Raw genomic sequence first — 20,736 nt, 5'->3', positions numbered from 1 at the left:
CAAGCTACAGTATGTGTATTTAATCATTCTTACAGAGAAATATACTGCGTAAACATTATAAGAGTTTAAAAATATTACAGCTGAAACGCTACAAAAACTGATGACTAAAGATCAAATTGTTATAAATCGTAAGCATGTCCAAACTATTTATTTAATAAAGACGGAGCTTCATCCAAGACTGCGAACATGCAGAAATTGTGTGTTTCGTACAGTATTTGATTTGTGCGTGAGAGAAGTCACAGTAGAGAGAGAGCACAGAGAGCTATCAAGCCTTGCTTTCCCATGATCCTCTTCTTCTCCCTCCGTACATAAACAGGACACTGTACTCATTTATCAGCAGCCAGGCACTGATAAACCACATGTGCCTCTCTAAAGTGAAGTCTCAGCACCCAGGCCCGCTGCGAAATTCTGTGATTCACAAACATCAATAACAAAACTCGCCAAGGCTGCTGCTGCATGTGTGTGTGTGTGTGTTAACGCAGTGAAGCACCTGCTGTTTACACACCTGCACTATCTATAGGAATTCCCTCTCTTCTATTGTCTGCAGCACAGAGCAGCTGAGGCCAGAGCTATCTGCTGAGTCAAATGAAAACCTGAGGAGAGGTCATATAATACCCTATAAGTATGATAATGATATAAATGTATATCAATATAGCAGCATGATAAATACAGTATATCATGCTGCATCCCCAGACCGGAAAATATCTACCTGCTGTTTATCTAACAGTGACTATGTACTTATTTATTAAATTATTGTAATAATCATAACCAGAATGGATTATTCAAAAAGTATAAAGATTAGGAGACAATATCTCCACTCATACATGCAACAACAGTAGAATCGAAGACAACACTGTTGATGATGTGATTATACGGTATGCATCTTTAACTAACTAGGCCACCAGGATGCCCAACACAGCGTTTATTCCCAGGCACATTAACTTAATTCAAGAGCTTCACAAAGAGCATATGGAAGCACACATACAGCATCATGCTACTATGAGAAACACTGCGAGTGAACAACGCTGACATCAGGGACCGGAAAGAGAGTCGATCTAATCCATTCTAATCAAACCTCTCTGGAGACCAGCCTGACCCCAACACCAGATGTTTGCTAGCAATTTTAGTTTTTTTCTGCCACCATCAGTGAAAAACTCTACACTGTTACTCTGCGAGTGTGTGTGTATGTGTGTGTGTGTGTGTGTGTGTGTGTGTAAGGGGGGAGGTTGTATACATGATATTGTTGGTAACCCTGTGGGATATCTGCATATCTTAAAACAGAGGGTTATGTATTTTTGCATTTTTCACATGAGTAATTATTAATTATTGGTATACATTTGCCATCACACACACACACACACACACACACACACACACACACACACACACACACACACACACACACTGTCCATGATTTCTAAGTACCTAGTTTTTTGCTTTTCTTCATGACTGTAAGCTGAAGAAAGCCGAACCCATTCATTCAAAGTGTCTCAGCACATAGTGTGTAAGGACATCCATCACTGACATACTACAGTGACATTACATCAAAGATTATAGTCTATGAATTACAGGAATAGATGACACAATGACAGCAATCAACATCAGCAATGCTTTTAATCAATGGTTAGTACAGTTGTCTTTGTCTAAACTGTACAATATTGTTTGTCTCTGTACTGTGATCCTCCATCTGTATGGTATTGGTACATATGTGTGTGTGCGTGTGTGTGTGTGTGTGTGTGTGTGTGTGTGTGTGTGTGTGTGTGTGTGTGTACTCTCCACCCTATCACGCCACATGACCGACCTGAATGAGCTGGGCTTACTGAGCGACAAGGTCGCACGAGGGAACTAACCCTGCCTGCAGGAGGGCTCAGTTACCTCTCCTAAGTGGACATTTCTACTCTGTCAGCTAAATCTGCACACGCCAGCACCTAAATGGAGGAGCAGCATGTTCACCAATTAATGCAGGCTGTCAAATCCCATGAGAAGCATTTCTGACTACACATGCATGGGTTGGTCATGTGACACAATTCATGTGACCTTATTCCATCAATGACCAGAGGCATAACAGCTCCAGCTTGCACCTTACGGAGCCCGTATACCTGGAAACACAAGCTTTTACTTCCCAAAAAGCACTTGGCTGAAGCATGTTAGGTCCAAAAATATATTAAATATTATAACTTTATATTATTACAACTGTGTTGTTACTATATTAAAAAAACCAAAAAAAAAAAAAAAAAAAAATAAAATTTAAAAAAAAATATTTTTTTAAAAAAAAAAAAAAAAAAATAAAATTTAAAAATTTTTTACTTTATATGTTTTTTAAATGTTTAATGAGTCATATGTTTTATTTATTGAGTTTCAGACATTGTTTTTGTCCATATATTTTTTTTAAATTTCACTTGAACTACTACTGTAAATAGACGTCTCAAGTGTTTGTTGGAAAAAGAAGAAGAAAAATTGACAAAAGAGGAAGATAAAAACACATTTTCCATTGCTTATGGACCATTACAGAATTGAATAAACAATAAAAATGATTTCCACTGTAGGTATAATAACTAATATACTTTTGATGCCAGGACTCACCTGACAGCCCGTATGAGTGTCTTCACTGCTGGGATTACCTCCTCCATTGCCACGTCACAAAATGGTTTGTCTTCCACACTGTCCTCCCCGACCCCCTCTACTAAGCCAAGACAAAGGGTGAGACATTATTATGCAGAAATGATCCCTGTGAGTGTAAAGCGTTTAGATATGTGTGAGTTGCCTACCATCAACTGGTGGACGTGGTTTGAGGCGAAGAGAGGTGCGAAAACGTGTGCGGTCATTAAAGCTCCAGCTCTTCTGGACCTTCCCCGGGCTGGTGGCATCGGGGACGTTCTCCTGGCTGGGAGAGCAGCGGGCAGCAGAGCCCGGGGGCAGCGGTGAGGCCTTGTTCCTAATGGTTTGGGATGATCTGGAATTGTTCATCCTAATCCGATCCCGGAAGCCTATTTTACTGCTGACAGTGAAGATAAAATATTCAAACATCTGTAGTAGTATTCTTTTTGGATCATAATAGGTTTTTCTCAATGACCACAATGTCCATGCCCTTTGACCTTAATAGAAAACTAAGCTGTGTTATCCTGGGAGTTTAGGGGGGCAGCAGGTCGGCAGCCTGAGCTTGTTAGAAAAGAGTTAGTTAGTAATATTGAAGTAACACAATAAAATATGGCCTCTGACTTTTACAACAATCATAATCATCATCAACAAACAAACAAAACAGGGACACAAACAGACATCTACATTTTTTCTCAATGAAGGACAGAGTGTTACTGACTTATCATGGAGGCAGTTTGACCACAGGGACCACTCGATATTGCCTAAAACTGATTCTGCCCTGAGGGTTTGCTTATTTAATGTGCTTATCATAGCACCTGATTCAGCAAAATCAGACTGAAACCTGATTCAAGACTTGCAGTAGTGCTGGGCCGGCGGAAAATGTTCCACCTAGCATCAGGATAAAGACGTGCTTCCTAAATCCCTTCAACAGAGTGAATAAGCATCAAAATATCTGCTTCAAAGCGCAGCCGTACAGAAGGTGTCTCATTAAGTGCTCTAGCACCTACAACAACCCAAGGCAGGCCACTATGTGAGGTCTTCTATTTACAGGAGGAAAGCTATTTGGCGGCAATTCCCCCCAACCGACTCCTAACGCGGCTGTTAAAGCATGCTCTTGAGACCACTCCTTCTCTGTAGCCACTTACATGTTACACACTGTCACGGATTCATAAGGCAATGCAAACATCATGCACCACAGAGCAATTCCAGCCCAGTCGTTCACTCCCACGTCTTTACGATGATATACTCTTTGTTGTGCGTGTGTTACAGCCTGCCATTTAAATTAAAATTTAAATAGTTAAGGGAGGTTAGTGGTAACAGCATTTTATACAAGCTAGCTAAAATGCTTCAGGTAGACTGGATGAAATGGGAAAGACAGAGTGAAAGAGCTTTGCATGCTGTTGGGAGAGCAAGCAAATGATTTAGATTGCATTCTGGACCATGAACTCCACTAAATCTTTCCAAAACATTAAAAGAATATTGCATGCAAACATCAACTAAAAACCTTTTAAAAATACAGCACAAACTGTACTGATTTTATTGAAAGGTTACTTACAAATCTGAAATAGGAAAGCATGCTGAATCATTTAAACCTTCTCTCCAAGAAGACACTATAAATGAGGCAAACAACTAAATGGAAAATATAAAGCAGTCAAGAGGGGGGCAATTTTTTTTACTTCAGCTCCAATTTGGGACAAACAAACTTATTTTTTCAGAGATGTTTAATGAAACATTTTATGTTAGCTAACCAGAAATGTGTATCTTTGTCACATTGTCATAAACCATTATCATGACTTCTGTTTTGTTTTCAACAAATGGTTTATCCTGATTTTCAAGCCAAACCAAGCAAAATCAGCCCTAGTTTCTTCAGCAGGAAGTACCGAGCTGGAGAAACATCCTTTCAGGTATAGGATTTTTTCATAGTAAAGAATTCACTAAAGCATTTGTGGACCAGAGCATAGCGCCTGTTTAAGGTATGTAATTGGTAAGTGCAGGATGCGGTTGAAAACAGTAACAAAACATTTTGTAAGCCACTGCACCAGTCCACAAATGTATGAGTGTTTAAAGACAGTTGAGCAGGATGTGCATGTTAAAGGAGGAGTAGGAGTGGTGTTATTGATTTTAGCGTGCCCCGTGCACAGGCTTGTTGCCATGGATACCTCTGCTTGCGGCCAGCGTGAATCCGGAAGAGACTCCGTTTTTTAGGAAGGAGTTGACTGAGGAGACACACAAGGCAGAGGGAGATAGGGTGAGGGGAAGAGTGGAGTGGGAGAAGGCAGGGAGGGTGAAGGAGGACGAAAAGTTCTGGGACACAACCTGGTTACATGGGTAACCCGTGAGGATAAAACGTAGCAAAGGAAAAACTAGGGAGAGACGGTAAGGTGGAGGGGTGAGGTGTGACATCACAATATTCCAAACAGCCCTTTCTGATCTTGTTACCTAGAACTGGAAAATGTACTACTGAGAGGCAGTTTTGGATTATGGAGACACAGTCAGTGAGAAGTGAGGAGGTGGGGTTTGAACCGGTTGGTGGGGAAGGATCATGCAAAGGTATTGGGTAATGTTTCACCTGAGTATATTCATCAAGACAGCCCATTAAACATCATGGTTTGACAGCAGCTCCTCAAATCGAAGACATTTCTACCAGCCGAACTTGCATTATTGAGGTGCTTCTCTCATCCAATGCATGCATAAATCCGATATATACAATTTACATAATCAGCCCTTTTGGCTTTTGTTTAAGGATTATGCTAATGATGAAACTAATGCAGCAAATCCACTCTCACTATGAATACCCTTTAACCCACAAGCACAGCTCATGACTTGAAGAACCAACCTGCATGGAACTTCTGCCTTCCTGAGAACAGATGAAGGATGGAGAATGGATGGCATGGAAAAGATACGAAGGAAATAAAGGGAGAGAAAGAGGAAGACAGTAAGAGGCAACCAGTGAGTGAATAGCGAGAGGCGGTGGAGATGGCAAGAGTTTGAGCTAAGCAGACAAAGATGCAGAGAAGCAAGAGGGGCCTGCAACACACTGGTCTCAGATCAGCATTAGTGAAACATTGTTAGATACACAACACATTCATGCAGAAAGCTCCGGAAGCAGTCAGCCTTGATTTTCTTTGTACACCTGTTGAATGTATTTTTCTGTAAGTCCCTGTTGTTAATGCTTTGATTGTGTGTAGGTGTCTGTGTGTGAGTGTAGGCAGACTTGCAGCCACCTGTCTGGATGTACTGTGAGGCTGTGAGAGGTGGAGGGGTGCGTACCTGTCCCCTGACAGGTAGGGGGAGCTGTAGGGCCGCAGCCCAGACAGCAGCGTGTGGTAGGAGTTGTGGAGATACTTCTTGGTGTTACGCTGTCGCTGGAGGTGACTGAACAGTAGCGTCAGTTCTCTGACACCCCCAAGTGCACAAATAAACACAAAAAAAGATATGACAAATGAACAAAAAACTAAAAATGGAACAACTCACAAAAAGGCCAAATCAATGGTCCAAACGCTCAAAAGAAGAGGGATACTTGAGAGAAATAATATACGGGAAAATTTAAATTTTAAATATTGCAATGTGAAAGTGTTGATTTGATGTTAATGTAAAAGAGATACACGTTTCTATTTGAGTTTCTCATGTTCCCCTCCTTTTAAGCAAATATAAATTAGTCAAATTAATACATAAATGCAAGATATAAGAAACCACTGCGTAGAATAAAAGTAATAAAAACGTAATTGAATAGTGGTGGCAGAGGCATTTGAAAGGGCTAGGCCCAAATTAATTTTAAAATAATAATTAAAAATGAAAGGAAATATCCTGAATGGGGTTCTTTATAGGGCTGTGTAAATCAGTGGTGATTTCCCGAATCCATTCGATTCTAATTCGATTCAATTCAATATCCATTTGATTAGGGAAATTTTAATTACAATACCAGTTTTGCTTGGATATAAAAGCAATTCTCAGATAACCCTGTAAATTGTACAAGGAACAAGGACATTATTAAAATATTAAGGATCGACCTCAAAGCAGTTACATTAATGTACTTTTCATTTACAATGAACACCCTACAGCAGTCAACACAATACGTCTAGTTTCATATGATACCAATATTTTTAATCTACAATATATTTAGTTTTAAAATGGAGCTACAGCCTCTGAATCTTAGGCTTAAAAGATCGATCTTGGGATTTCACAATTTATATGGGAAAATTGATTTCTTTAAACCCCGCCCTAGATCTTAATGGTCGCTTTGATACTGTATGTGCTGTGTTTTCATATTAACATGAATGTATGAGCAGGGACAAAATAACACTAATTATTGTACAGAATTCAACTTTGAGATACAACTCTCAAATCTCTGTCTGCATTTATTACAACACTTGACAAATGACACAAACAAATGACCAAAGATAACCACAGTTTTCTGATGGTTAAAACCACTCAGCCCAGAGCATGTAAAGTGATTGGAGCGCCTACCTGAACGAAGGCAACATGCTGTCATAGAAGTACCATGTAGCTGTCAGATAGGAGTGTTTGGCATCTGTAGAGTAGAGACGCCATGCAGCCTAAAGAAAGACAAATACACAGACACATGAAGTCAAAGTTAACACCATCCACTCTCCACTTGTTTGTGAATTTATTAAACGCCATATTAAAACAGCCTTAATGACTCCCACTGTGGCCATTACCTGTATCAGGTTGGCAGCCGGCATCCTCCTCTTCTCAAAGTGTTTCTGCCTGTGCTGCTCTTGAACCTTTAAGGCAAAGCCTGACCCCAGAATTCCCTAAGGGTCAGAGGTCAAATCCAAGTCAGGAGAGCAACTCCGACCAGGCTGAGAGGAGTTACTAACAGGGCTTTGAGTAAATATATATAGATGTGAATATACAGGAGGCTTACAGCAGGCAGGGCAAAGAAGGAGACTCCCAAAAGAGCGAAGCCGGCAGCGAGGAGCCGTCCTTGCCAGGTACGCGGGGTCTTGTCACCATAGCCAATGGTTGTAAGAGTAATCTGGGTGGGTATAAAAGTATAGATGATCTCACACACACACACACACACACACACACACACACAATACCATAGGTCTGTGTGCATTTTGTATGAAACTACAACTGATTTACACCTGTCATTTGTGTGATTTTATTTATTATTTTATTTATTTATCTACGTGAATATATATATATTTATTTCTGACAGGACAGCTTAGACTTGAAAGGGAAGAGAGAGAGAGAGAGAGGGGATGACATGTAGCAAAGGGCTGCAGGTTGGAGTTGAGCCCGCTGCCGCCGTCAAGGATTAAGCCTCTTTATGGGTGCGCGCTCTACCAGGTGAGCTTCCCAGGCGCCACTACGTGAATATTTTGTCACGTTTTGAGAGTGTCCAAGTGTGTTGTCACTTTTTAAAACCATATTACTTTAACCTTTAAATTTGTGTGAGCTGATCTAGTTATAATCCTTCTATTCCTTGATGATTCTCATATTGATCTGAAGTGTATTTCTGCTCTGAAAACCATCTTAAGGGGTTTCTCTGTCTGTATCTCTACTAGTACTAACTAATAAAAAGAAAAAATACTCACAGAATAAGCTTAAAAAAAGAAAACAATCCTAAAATACTAGACTACTGTTAATATTTCTATGCAATCACTTTGGACAAATATACTAATAGGACGTGCATCTGGAAAGTTCAAAATTACGACTAAACAACATTTAGTTCTCTGCTGTTGACGCCTGGAAATCCCTCTGAATGGACATCATCAACAAAGTTGTCAAGGACTATAATATACTTGTGATGTACAAAGTACATTGTTATTATTGTTTGGTTGTACTATTCACATAAGTCTTATGGTTATTATATGACTATTTGTGTTTGTATTGTCTGTCTTGTTTCTATCTCTTTTTTGCTAATAAGACAATTTCGATGACACAAGTAACATATTATTTCTTCATCCACAGAGATCCTTTGTGCATTATGTAGTACTCACAGTCCCCCACCAGAGGGAGTCTGCATAGGTGTTAAAGTCTGAGTTGATGTCTTTCTCTGCCAGGTAGACAAGGAAGGAGGCAAAGATCAGGACCAGGAAACCTATGTACCAGGCGGTAATCAACTCCTGAGAGAGAGAGAGACAAAGAGGAGGAATTAATCACACCTGTCAGAAGTAGCAAGAGCATCTTCACCATCATAATCCCTGCTGTCATTACCGTATCACTATCATCATTATTGGCTAAATTCCCGGCATCATCACATTTGGCGTCCACTTTTGACTTGGCTTCAGAGCTCTGCTTAGACAGCTGATGCATCAATTCATCATCATCGCCCTCGTCTAACTGTGTTCTGCACCGGATTCGTTAGGACTCATGTTTAGGTCAGCACAAAAACTAACAACTCATTGCCCAAACGTAGCAGCTAAAAGAGAGTTTTTGTGTTTGAGGGCAGTGAGTGTAACAGTCAATCAAGTAACAGCTGGTCATCAGTAGGCCCACCATATATTCCTCGAAACTGAGAGCTATTAAATTATTTATCCCATTAATAACCATCCTGACCATCTTCGCCAGCCTTTTAATAACTCTTTCCCTCCTCCTGTTATAATAATCCATAATGCTGTATGTGGCTACCATGGATTCATTTTTCAATGTCTGCACAACCAGTGTTCATAAATGTAGGTCATTCATATAAACCAGAGTAAGTATGTTTGTAGCAGAGCATGTGTAAAATGAGGACTATATTTAGCAGGCTGTCATTCCCACCTTGCTGTGAGCGTAAACCACTGAGCCCAGTAGTTTCCAGGTGCCTCCCCGTCGGTCCATACGAACCATACGCAAGATCTGCAAGAAACGCATGCTGCGCAGGGCTGACGTGGCGAAAATGTTGCCTTGCGTCCCAGCTGCTATTACTGCTAGTGATGCCACAAATACTATGAAGTCTGTGTAGATGTTCAGAAAGGTAACACAGAGAGAAGAGGTGAAGAAAAGTCATTATGTGGTGATAAGATTTCACAATTTTTTTCATGAACACACACACTTTGATATGGGTTTGTGTATTGTTCATCAACACACACACTAACCTATGACACAGAAGGGCTTCCTGGCAAATCTCAGCCGTCCCTGCCATCCACGGTATCTGCAGCAACAGCCAGCTGCCCAGATCCTGATGAAGTACTCCAAGCCAAACACCACAATCATCACAAACTCCTACAATCCCCACACACACACACACACACACACACACACACGGGTCAGTGACATACAGTAGTCAAGTGGGCATAGTGCTGGACAGATCACCTAAACAAATGTTCCCCCACCTACCCAAGAACATTTTGTTGTGTGTATGTATCAGTTGTTTAGCATGTGTAGCAATTTCATAAAATAAAAGTGTCCCCTAAACACTACATATAAGTTATTTGTTTTATTTAAATCACCATATGAAGCTATGAGCAAACCTCAGTGTTAATGTGTGATGGACATCAAAGTCGAAAAGTCAATTTTCCAATCTTTACAGTAGCACATGAACACACCTCCCTGCACTGCAGACGACCGCTCATTATTTCTCAATCTATGGAAAACACTGATGTTTATGTTGACTGATGATGTAGATATTCTTTACATGATTTATGTTCTAATTATTATACCTCTGCCATGACATCATATTATCATCATATTAATTGACCTGGCTGGTAAAATTAAGGCTAAAATGTTACAAAGCAAGAACTGTATGTTCAACACTTACTGTGAATGTATTTATTTTTTATGTTATAAAAGATTAAATCAAACGATTAACGTGTAAGTTATATTATACTGTCACAGTCAGAGCCTATTAACACGCCCCTTAGTCCATCTCTTTGTCTTTCTTACTTTAAGGTTTCTGGACTGTATGGGCAGTTTCAGGTGCACTGAACCAATCTGTCATTAGAGCCAATATTCGTGTAAGTAAAGTCCACTAATGGATAACTGCCTGCTAATGGCCAGGTGATTGATCGAAAGACTAAACAGACGGAATGTGAAAGTCAAGAGTCCGACCATTAAATAACACGTAAAGATAAGCAAGGCTGGAAGAGAGAGTGGAGGAGGGGAGGGGGGTTGAAAGAGGACGAGTCAGGTTAAGAAGGAGAAAGCGAGTGTCCATTACTTTTCACTAAAGCAGCGGGAGCACAGAGGAAGAGGGGAGATTATGGGATAGCTATTAGGATTAGTGGATCATTTCTGTGATTTCCTGCGCAGTCAACAACACCTGAATCCTCCCACCTGCTTACACGGCTGTCTGTGCCTCTACCGGCAAACAAGGCAACACGTACGCAAGCACATACTGATACACTGCAGTAAGTGAGATGGCGTGTATGAAAGGACAGCGTATGGAAAAGAATGCTGATGTAGTCATAGTATGTTTGTGTTTGTGCATGTGTGTTTGTGTAGCGAAGTAGAAAGAGGGAAGGGGTGTTACCAGGATGAAGAGGCTTTGGTTGGCAAACTTCTGGTGGTCGGGGATTGTGGAGAACACAGACAACACCAAGCAGCTGAACACCAGCACAAAACTGAAATAAAGAATACAGTAGGTCAGTGAACACATTTCAAAAAAGATTTGTTGACTCAGAATGTAAGCACGCCAAGTCATATATAGTCAGTGGCACAACAATCAGAACAATGTAACCAAGAGTAGTTGTTTTATGTTAATGAATGACTGTACAGTATGTAAAAGATAATAGTACCAATATACAGTGGTGCTCATAAGTTTATGAACCCATGCTAAAGTTGACTAAAAAGAGGAATAAAAAAATCATCTTTTGAAAATTTATCTTAATGCCTTAATTACAAAAATTAGGAAAAATCCAACCTTTAAGGACACCAATTTTCTTTGTGAATGAATAATGTATCGTTAATAAATAAATGTTCTTCCTTAAAATATATGGGGCATAAGTCAGTATACCCCTATGTTAAATTCCCATAGAGGCAGGCAGGTTTTTATTTTATTTTTAAAGGCCAGTTATTTCATGGATCCAGGATACTTTGCATCCTGATAAAGTTCCCTTGGCCTTTGGAATTAAAATAGCCTCACATCATCACATACCCTTCACCATACCTAGAGATTGGCATGGGGTACTTTCCATAAAATCATCTCTCAATGCAAATCAAACCTTCTATTAGGCTAACTGAAATAAAACCATGCCAATATCTAGGTATGGTGAAGGGTATGAGATGATGTGGGGCTATTTTAATTCCAAAGGCCAAGGTAACTTTATCAGGATGCATAGTATCCTGGATACTATGCATCCTGATAAAGGGATGATAGAGAGATGATTTTATGGAAAGTACCCCATGCCAATCTCTAGGTATGGTGAACGGTATGTGATGATGTGGGTCTATTTTAATTCCAAAGGGCAAGGGAACTTTATCAGGATGCAAAGTATCCTGGATACATGAAATAACTAAGCCTTTAAAAATAAAAACCTGCCTGTCTCTATGGGAATTTCACATAGGGGTGTACTTACTTATGCCCCCCTGTATTTTAAGGAAGAACATTTATTTATTTACGATACATTATTAATTCACAAAGAAAATTGGTGTCCTTAAAGGTTGGATTTTTCCTTTTTTTTTATTAAGGCATTAAGATCATTTTCCAAAAGATGATTTTTTTTATTCCTCTTTTTAGTCAACTTTAGCATGGGTTCATAAACTTATGAGCACCACTGTACAGTAGTTATAGCTGAACATTTACCTTATTTGGTTTCATGCCAACTGCATTTGAGAGCTATGAATGCATTCAAATTATCTTGTTTTTGCAAAAGAAAAACCTGAAGACATATGACTGGATGGAAGGCAGCATCTATAGATGTACTGAAAAAATTACCTTTTGTCAGTGAAAGTGTTAAACAGCATGTCTGTAAAAATGAACAGTAGAAAAGGGTACTGTACTGTAAGAAGAATGGTATTATACAACTGGGACCCCACAGCTCTACTGGGACAAAAATTGACTACACCAGATCCATAGAAAGAAAACAGACCTGGGGATTCTTTTTTTGTGCGAACGTATGCAGCTTCTTCTTCACTGGTTGCCAGACACAATTAAAAAGAAGTAGAAGAAGAACTGCAATGTGTCGGACCCACGGATGTGTCGGCGAGCCACGAACTGAGCGGGAGACGTTGCATGGACGTGAATGAGCTGTTATCCCTCAAAAATGTCAGCTCATGGGAAAGAAATAAAGGTTGATACAGAGTGCCTAGTTTTTAACCAAACGTGGATTCTAAGTATTTATTTACTGAATTCCAAGGTAAAGCCGTGTGCTTAGTTTGCGGAGAACAGATTGCTGTGTTAAAGGATTATAATTTGAATCACCACTACAATACTAAACACGCAGAGAAATACAACTTGACTGATGCAGAGCGAGCACGGACATCTGAAGCTTTGCAAAAGCAACAAGGCATCCAGGGATGCAGCAGACATAAAATTTATATTGAGCAGAATTGAGTTTAGCCTATTGGTCCGGCCCTCCACAACAGTTCCCCTTGGGAAAATTAATTGCCCACCCCTGCCGTAGGAGACTGGCTAAATTAATTCACATACATCTAATTAGCTCATATGGGCTACTTAGGTATGTAGAAGCTAGCTGCTAGTCTGGGCTGTGAACATTAGGGTCTAACCCATTTATGGAGTCAAAACATGTGATTTGGCCTTGATTTGCATTATAACTGTTTATGTTTGTGAAGAAAAGAAGGATGGCCCTCAGAACTAACAATGTATGGTACTTTCACTTTCAACTGATTGTTTGAAAACGTTGTATGGGATGGTCTGAACTAAAATTGCACATTATACCTTTCTAAGGGTCTTAAATGTCATGTGTGACATGTGTTATGTTGTTATTACATGTGTACACATTTGTATAGACGTTTATACATTTGTATAGATTTTTCTTTGAATTAAAAACAAAATAGTTTTGGATTTATGACCTGTTGTCCTATTTTCATTACATGGGAGAGATTCCCCCACCCCGTTTTACAGTTTTTTTTAATGTAACTAAGTTTTACTTAAAGTACATTTTAAATTAATTACTTATTACTTTTACTTTTCACATAGGTAATTTCACTTGTACTTGAGTAATATTTCATCAAAGTATTGGTACTTTTACTTGAGTACAATATTTTAGTACTTTTTCCACCTCTGAGTAATGGCCACTTTAGTTTGAGAACTACTCCACAATAAAACACAACATAAATTCTGGTATATTGTGTCTTATGTTCGAGGTGCTCTCATGTTAGTATAAACACTTCCCAGACACTGGAGAAGTGAGAAGTCCCCACTGGATAATCTCCATCATTATCTCGGGTTCAAAACGAGATGAGCACATTATTTTTGTTTCTGTTGAGTAACACACTTGTCAACATCTCTTTAAATTGCCAAAACTATTGTCACATACATTTCTAGTTCAAAGAGCAATTCTCATAGCTATATCCATGATGTGAATTCCTCAAATGAAAGATGTTAGAGTTCCCTCGTGGTTAAATCTGTTTTCGGAACTTGTTAAAAACTACCTCAAATAAACTAAGGATAATGCATTAAGTTTAACTTCGAAGTAAAAATATTTATGAAATAGTTTGAAATAGTGTGCTGCTGAAAAGAAAAATGTTTGCACTTATGTGGCAACCGCCACACTCTGTCCCACTTAACCAGTGGAAAAAGTTATTGTTAGATGTTTCAGAGTAACTGTCGACAGCAAGATTAAAAGGCGGTACAGTATTACCAGACAACAGAGAGGTGGAATTTATTTCAGATAAGGTTAGGATAAAACACCCATATTGTATTTCTATTATATGTCAATCATTGTATCATTTTTTTCTTCTTTTTTTTCTTTTCTTCATGTTTTTTCATGTGTTTTATCACATTAACGTTTGTGAGAATCACGTAAGATGATGCCTGGTAGTTGGTGGGAAGGAGGAGTTGACTCAAAAGAAAAGATCACTGAGGGCAGGCTGGAGAATTCTACTTGGGCTTATTGGGTAAAAAACATTACTGTAAACATCATAGTAACTTATCAGGCGGTCTCATTAAGATCAAGAGATAGCTGAGAACAAAAAAACAGCCAGCATTCAAGAAATAGCATATAGTCAGCAAGGACATAATAAAAACTAACTATTAAAAAAACAAGAGTTGTGAAAAACATCAGATAATAAAGCTTTAAAATATCCAATACTGTATAGGCTACTCTGTAATACATTTTATTGTATTCCAAATGATTAATAATGCGGCAGCTAGTAGATATACTGTAGTTCTGTATTTTCTATATTTTGTATCATGCATAACCTTATGGTTGTATCTACAATACCTTTTTTTGTGACTAAAAACATGATCACAAAACGAGAGGACTTTGCTACATTTTAAAAGTTACATCGATATGTTTAGTCAAAAGCTAGCTGATCATCACAGTGGCTGACTACAGAGTATTATTATATGAAAACATGTTAGGTAAAAAGAACAAGAGCTGTGTGATCACACAGCAGCACTGCCCGTCCTCTGTGCCATGTGAACAGCAAACAGCAAGGCGGGATTAGCCAGGTGGCAGCTGCCGGTCCAGCTGGTCTAGATGTCATAGCCCAAAGTTAGAGAACACTTGTTGGACACTAAACCAATTCTCATGGTTTCACACAATGGTGCCCTTTCACTAGTACTGCGATCAACAAGTCTCTTACCGGGCTAATGTGTGTGAAATGAAATGCATTTTAAGCACTCACATTAAAAAGTTGCTTTAAAAAATAAGTGCAAGTCAGACAACAAAGCAGCAGTGGACAGCTGCTGCTGAGAAACAAACATATACTGGACTGTATGTAATCTATATAATCTTAATTATTGATTCCAAAGAGAAATTCCCATAGGAATAAATCTTAAAGTTACAGAAATATAAGAAGTCAATCAAGAGGTCAAAACTCCAGCCACACTTAGAATAAGTTAACGGCTTTTGGCCTTCACGTGTCATGCGACACGTGTCAGTCTTACAATAAAGAGGTTCTAGACTTCTTTCCCCTCTCCATGCACCTTTGAAGTAGGTGCAGTAGTCCCAGAAACCTCCACTCTGTTTCTACATAAAAATAAGAAGTGCAACTTGCAACTCACAAAAAAATAAAACATTCATCAGCAGTCATTCAGGAAACGATAACAAAGACCCATTTCCTCTCAGACTAAAACCTTGAGGTTTGACATGTCGTCTTGTATCAGAAATGAAAGAGGACAACATGAAGGAGGGATAGCAGAAATATGGGAGATTTTGTCCTGCATCCTTTTGGCGGACTGACTTTTCTGGAAGAAGCAACCCATTTCTAGGGCAGACTGTTACACACCGTTACAAGTTGTAGAGCAGTGATTCCCCAACCAGGGGTATGAACAACCCAGGCGGTAAATCTGCAGTCTGCAGGTGGTTTGTGGAAAGATTGTGGAGAAGCTCAACTAATTTGAAAAGATCTTGTGTAACTGTATTGTCACAATTACCAGCTACAATAGGCTGACTGCACAACAAACAACTCCCACCAAGCTGAGTCCGCTGTAACACCTTGAAGCCATGTGTTGCCACCGAGAGTGCATGAAAACTATAGCAAGTTAGCGGAGAAGTTAAAATAGTTTGCTAGAAATAATGGATAAGTGGTTTAAGAGTTAGTTAAAAGAAGATCAAGATCTGAAATAATTATCCAGAATTAATGGATAATACAGTTGGCTATAAGTAATAGATAATTGGTTGAAACAATGAGAATATAAGTATGCCTGAATTGAAGGCGACTACACTAATTAGCTCAAAGTAATGGATAGACGATTTAAATAATTAGCTTCTGCTACTTCACGTGGTAGTATAAGGGATTCAAACTTAATCAAATCCAACCTAAACATTGGCAATTCAATTGAATATTAACATCCACTTTAAAACCAACTGAAATGAACACATTAGAAACATGGGTGGTCTTGATAAGGATTTCATCTGATAGGGATGTGGGGGTACATCAGACAACAACAATTAAGAACCACTCTTGTTGAGGATTACTACAACTGATTAAAAGTTCATAACCACAGTGTGTCAGGGTTAACTGGCCAATATTGTATCAGAATTTCTGCTAATGTAAAAATTAGAATCTACCAGTAGTGATTATTCGGGCAATCTGAAAAGCCTAAAGTTTTGTAATCACGTGTGAGGAGTCAGTGAATGAGCAACTTCTCCAGCTGTTTTTGTTTCGTCTGCCTGGCTGGCCGCAGTTTCCAGATGGCAACACTACAAATAGAAAGACAAATCAGATCTTAAACAACTTGAAAGACACTGTACACCAAGCTTAAAAAAAACAGACACACCCAAATTACTACTGATTATTTCTCAGCCGAGTGACAGGGGAGAACAGCTGTAAAAACTACTTAAAAACGGAGTTAGTTTGGAGAAACACACTCAGATGATTCTCTAAACAATGCATTTTGGTCATCTATCCACTGAGTAATGTGCTGACTAAACTGTCTGTCTTTTTCCTCTTAATTAACTCAAATCACTGTGTTTATTTCCATAAGGAGGAGATTAGTTGGGGCAACATCTCAGGTGGTTTCTTTCATTGACTTGTGCTTTATGACAAGAAAAAAGTCACAGCACAGATAGCTGGAGTGTCTGCATTTTACAAAATTTACAAAATGCAGACACAAACATTCCCATAGAAATAAGTTATAAAAGCAACTCTGCATTTGCCTGAATGTAACACTATCCCTTACATACAGTAACTCCAAAACACTGCAATCAGTTACTGCCAACACGGGTCATCAAATCTGTTAATGCAGCCAGTTTCCATAATCACAATGTAGAATTCTGCTGGGTGTCGTGTAACAAACCCCTCAAACCTCATCTCATTCAGACCACAAGCCACAGGCAGGCCTCAGATCTGCCAAACTCACATATGGCTGCAGAATACCACTTACACCATCTGTGTTGAAGTCTTCCAACAAAGTACATGTCAGTGTCCCGTGTTGTTTAAAGTGACACAGAGTATACCAAAGAGATAATTATGGCATTTCTAGCACGTATGGAATAAGTTCAATATTCTTACTAACCAACAATGCATTAGTCCATCTCTCAACACTTCAAACTTCCTATGGCTCTCAGCCCATTGGTTGCTAATAACATTTTCAACTAAATGATCTAAGCGCACAATTTGAGCTAATATTAATTCCTGTTTCAAGCAGTGGTCGTGACCTCTACGTTATTTATGAATAGAAATCCACAAATGTTGTCCTCTTTAATCATCTCATCTTACGTGTTCAGTTCAATGCAGTTAAGTGACCTAGGAACACCCGCCAAGACAACGCTTCTGCCCATATCTGCTTTGTTCATCCCAATGAATAAAAAAAAATAAACAGATACATTAATAAATAAATAGATAAATAAATGAAAGTGATGAAGAGACATTTAGGCCTGATGCATGTGGAGAGGGAGTCACATTTCTGCTGAGGGCACACTTTTCAGCCCAGGACCACCATCCACCATCTCTCCCTCCTTTCAGGGAAATGTCAATTAAAAGCAAAGCATCAGTCGAAATCCACCAAATCAGCACGGTTGGTCTCATGGGGACATCGGCCCTGAGTGCTTCACTGACGTGCCTCAACAAAATATCTTTATATTGAAATATTTCAATAAAGGCATTTGAAAAGGATTCCAAATTTAAAATTTAGAGATGAGAGAACACAAATAACAACATAAATATTGCTCTCATGGCCAAGACAATAAAAGAACTGAATATCACTAAACATCTGTTTGAAGGTAACGATCTCAATGCCTTGGCTCCACTTATTCAACACAGGATAGTGTCTCATCCCCTACAACTGGCCTGAACATGACCCAACCTGGGGAAAATGGAGGGAAAAGTAAAGTAAAGCCTTAACTTTAGTGTGAAGTAAAAGTCTTGTTATACACATTATAAATGGGCATGTTAATGTATAGATGCACCACATGTCATGCAGCAAATCAAAAAGGCCATCATGATATTATGAATAAAATAACTGCTCAGGAGGTTTACTGTAAAGCTGCCTGCATTAGTAATTACTCCAGAACTTTTAGAAAGAATAATGCATGCTCTGCTATATACACGATATCTGATTTTTCTCCCAAAGCCGGCCGAGTGTAATTTGTCTCGTGGACACTGTGGAGAATCAGGAAAAATGCAAACGCAGTGAAGCAAGCAAGACAGAAAGAAATAAAGAATACACATAACTCTTCATCTATACTATTGTTGTTCATTCTTATCCCAGGTATCTCTCCCCTGAAACTCTAACGCATCACTGTTACACACTACAAGCCTCTGTATGTATAAAGTGAATTTGGCTCGTGGCCTGTAAAGCTCCAGAGGGCCATTGGGCTGCTGGTGGGGCAGACAACAAATACACTAAATGTACAGCAGCCTACAGGCCAACCAGATTGCTTTTAATGGAAGCTAGGCCGGGTGCTTTTACTGCTGTTTTCCTGTAAGCATACATAAGTGAAAAGGGAGATCTCACATTACTTTGACTGGACTGTGAAATATTTTAGTGAGATAAATAGGTATAACCAGTGCTAGTAAACATATATCACATTGTGTATTGTTGCATTACACAGTGTATGTTTTATGAGGTTAGCACTCTCCACTCCATGCCAGTCAGCGTGCCTGGCAGAGGGAAGCGGAGCTGGACTGTTGGAGAGTGCACCTTTGATTCAATCACCACTGGATGATAAAGCAGCTATCAGTTACACACAACAGAGGAGGCAGAGGGAGAGGAGAGGGTGACAAAGAAGACTGAGAGGGGAGATGCAGAGAAACAGGTGAAACTGAGATGGAAAGATGGAAAGACAGATGGTTGACAATTTAAAGAGAAAGAAAGAAGAGAGTAAAAAAGAGAAACGGGAAAAGAAAGAGCAGGTGAGGGATGATATTAGACATAAAGTGAAAGGGCTCGGGGGTCATGTCAATGTACCTGTACCTGTACATGTACGTGAAAGTGAACGTGTATGTGTGGCGCCAGCCCTGATCAATGAGGCTAGGACAACGGCTTTCAGGAATTGACCCGCAGTCTGTGCACACGCTGCAGTTGCACAAACACGCAAACAAAAAGAGAACACGCACACTGTCCAATTATTGAACACACACTTGCAGTGACACCTTCCACAAGGACATACACAGGTAAACATATAGACCTGCTTAAACAAACGTACCAAAAAAGCTAATTTAGAACATGAGATATATTTATACCAGAGGCTGAAAGACCTATATGATCTATATATATATATATATATATATATATATATATATATATATATATATATATATATATATATATATATATATATATATATATAAAGCTTTGTTAAATATATATATATATATATATACACATATATATTTACATATATATATAAAGCTTTGTTAAATGTCACCTTGAAAATGCAGCACTTCATACCTTTACTACTTACAAAAGTGCAACACACACACCTCCCTACACAATGCTAACAGCAGCTAAGTGCTAACAAACAAGCAATAAAGAGAGGAACTAGTGAGCTCTGTCCAGAGAGGAGGAAAGACGTGAGTTAGCGGAGAGTGAGGAGGAGTGAGAGTGTCGTGAGCAGAGAAAGAGCAGGGAGGGAGAGGTGAAAGAGAGGAGAAAAGTGGAAACAGTAGAAAGATATTAATAGCATTTCTCTCCTTAAATAGCGACTGCAGGCAAAATGTGCGCAGGTAGGCAGCAGAGCACATCGCAGCATAGCTCAGCTCAGCTCAGAACAGGCCAGTCTCCCGGCCCGTTAGTTACCCCCTCCTCCTCCTCCTCCTCCTCCTCCTTCTGGGACAGCCAACTTTTCAAGGCACAAACAAAAATCCAACACAAACAAATAGGAGATGAAAAGTGCTTTTTCACGACGAAATAAGCTGAATGTGCAATTCAGTGGCTCTAGTACTGGCGCTTGCTCCAGGAAGAGAGAAAGAAGGGGTAGAAAACCTGACATGAGTGTTGTGTAAAAACGAGAGGAATGTGATTTTTTTCCTCTGAATGCCACAACCTTCAGGAATATTACGTGACTAGATCAATTATTTACATCACAGAGAGAAACAGCGTTGTGTCACAAAGGTGCAGCCTTGGCAGTTTGCATCACAAACGGCACTAGCGGACACTTTCACACAAATACGTTG

General features: G+C 39.3%; 1 protein-coding gene across 4 annotated transcripts in view; it reads right to left on the bottom strand.

Annotated features, from left to right (window-relative positions):
* The window catches only part of LOC120571901 (potassium voltage-gated channel subfamily KQT member 4), a 51,716-nt gene that overhangs the window by 5,483 nt on the left and 25,497 nt on the right, over positions 1-20,736 (bottom strand). Inside the window, exons 2-12 of one of the 4 annotated variants that reach the window (XM_039821030.1) lie at positions 11,021-11,111; positions 9,648-9,774; positions 9,331-9,506; positions 8,568-8,693; positions 7,487-7,597; positions 7,278-7,373; positions 7,066-7,154; positions 5,869-5,994; positions 4,758-4,814; positions 2,769-2,998; positions 2,584-2,683 (exon numbers count right to left, since the gene is read on the bottom strand). In XM_039821030.1, coding sequence (XP_039676964.1) covers positions 2,584-2,683; positions 2,769-2,998; positions 4,758-4,814; positions 5,869-5,994; positions 7,066-7,154; positions 7,278-7,373; positions 7,487-7,597; positions 8,568-8,693; positions 9,331-9,506; positions 9,648-9,774; positions 11,021-11,111 — 1,329 coding nt within the window. The remainder of the gene's footprint in view (positions 1-2,583; positions 2,684-2,768; positions 2,999-4,757; positions 4,815-5,868; positions 5,995-7,065; positions 7,155-7,277; positions 7,374-7,486; positions 7,598-8,567; positions 8,694-9,330; positions 9,507-9,647; positions 9,775-11,020; positions 11,112-20,736) is intronic. The other 3 variants (XM_039821031.1, XM_039821033.1, XM_039821034.1) reach the window with 3 other exon arrangements.

The sequence above is a fragment of the Perca fluviatilis genome, chromosome 13, assembly GCF_010015445.1.
Source record: "Perca fluviatilis chromosome 13, GENO_Pfluv_1.0, whole genome shotgun sequence".
Classification (NCBI taxonomy): Eukaryota; Metazoa; Chordata; class Actinopteri; order Perciformes; family Percidae; genus Perca; species Perca fluviatilis.
This window is presented reverse-complemented; position numbering and strand designations above follow the sequence as displayed.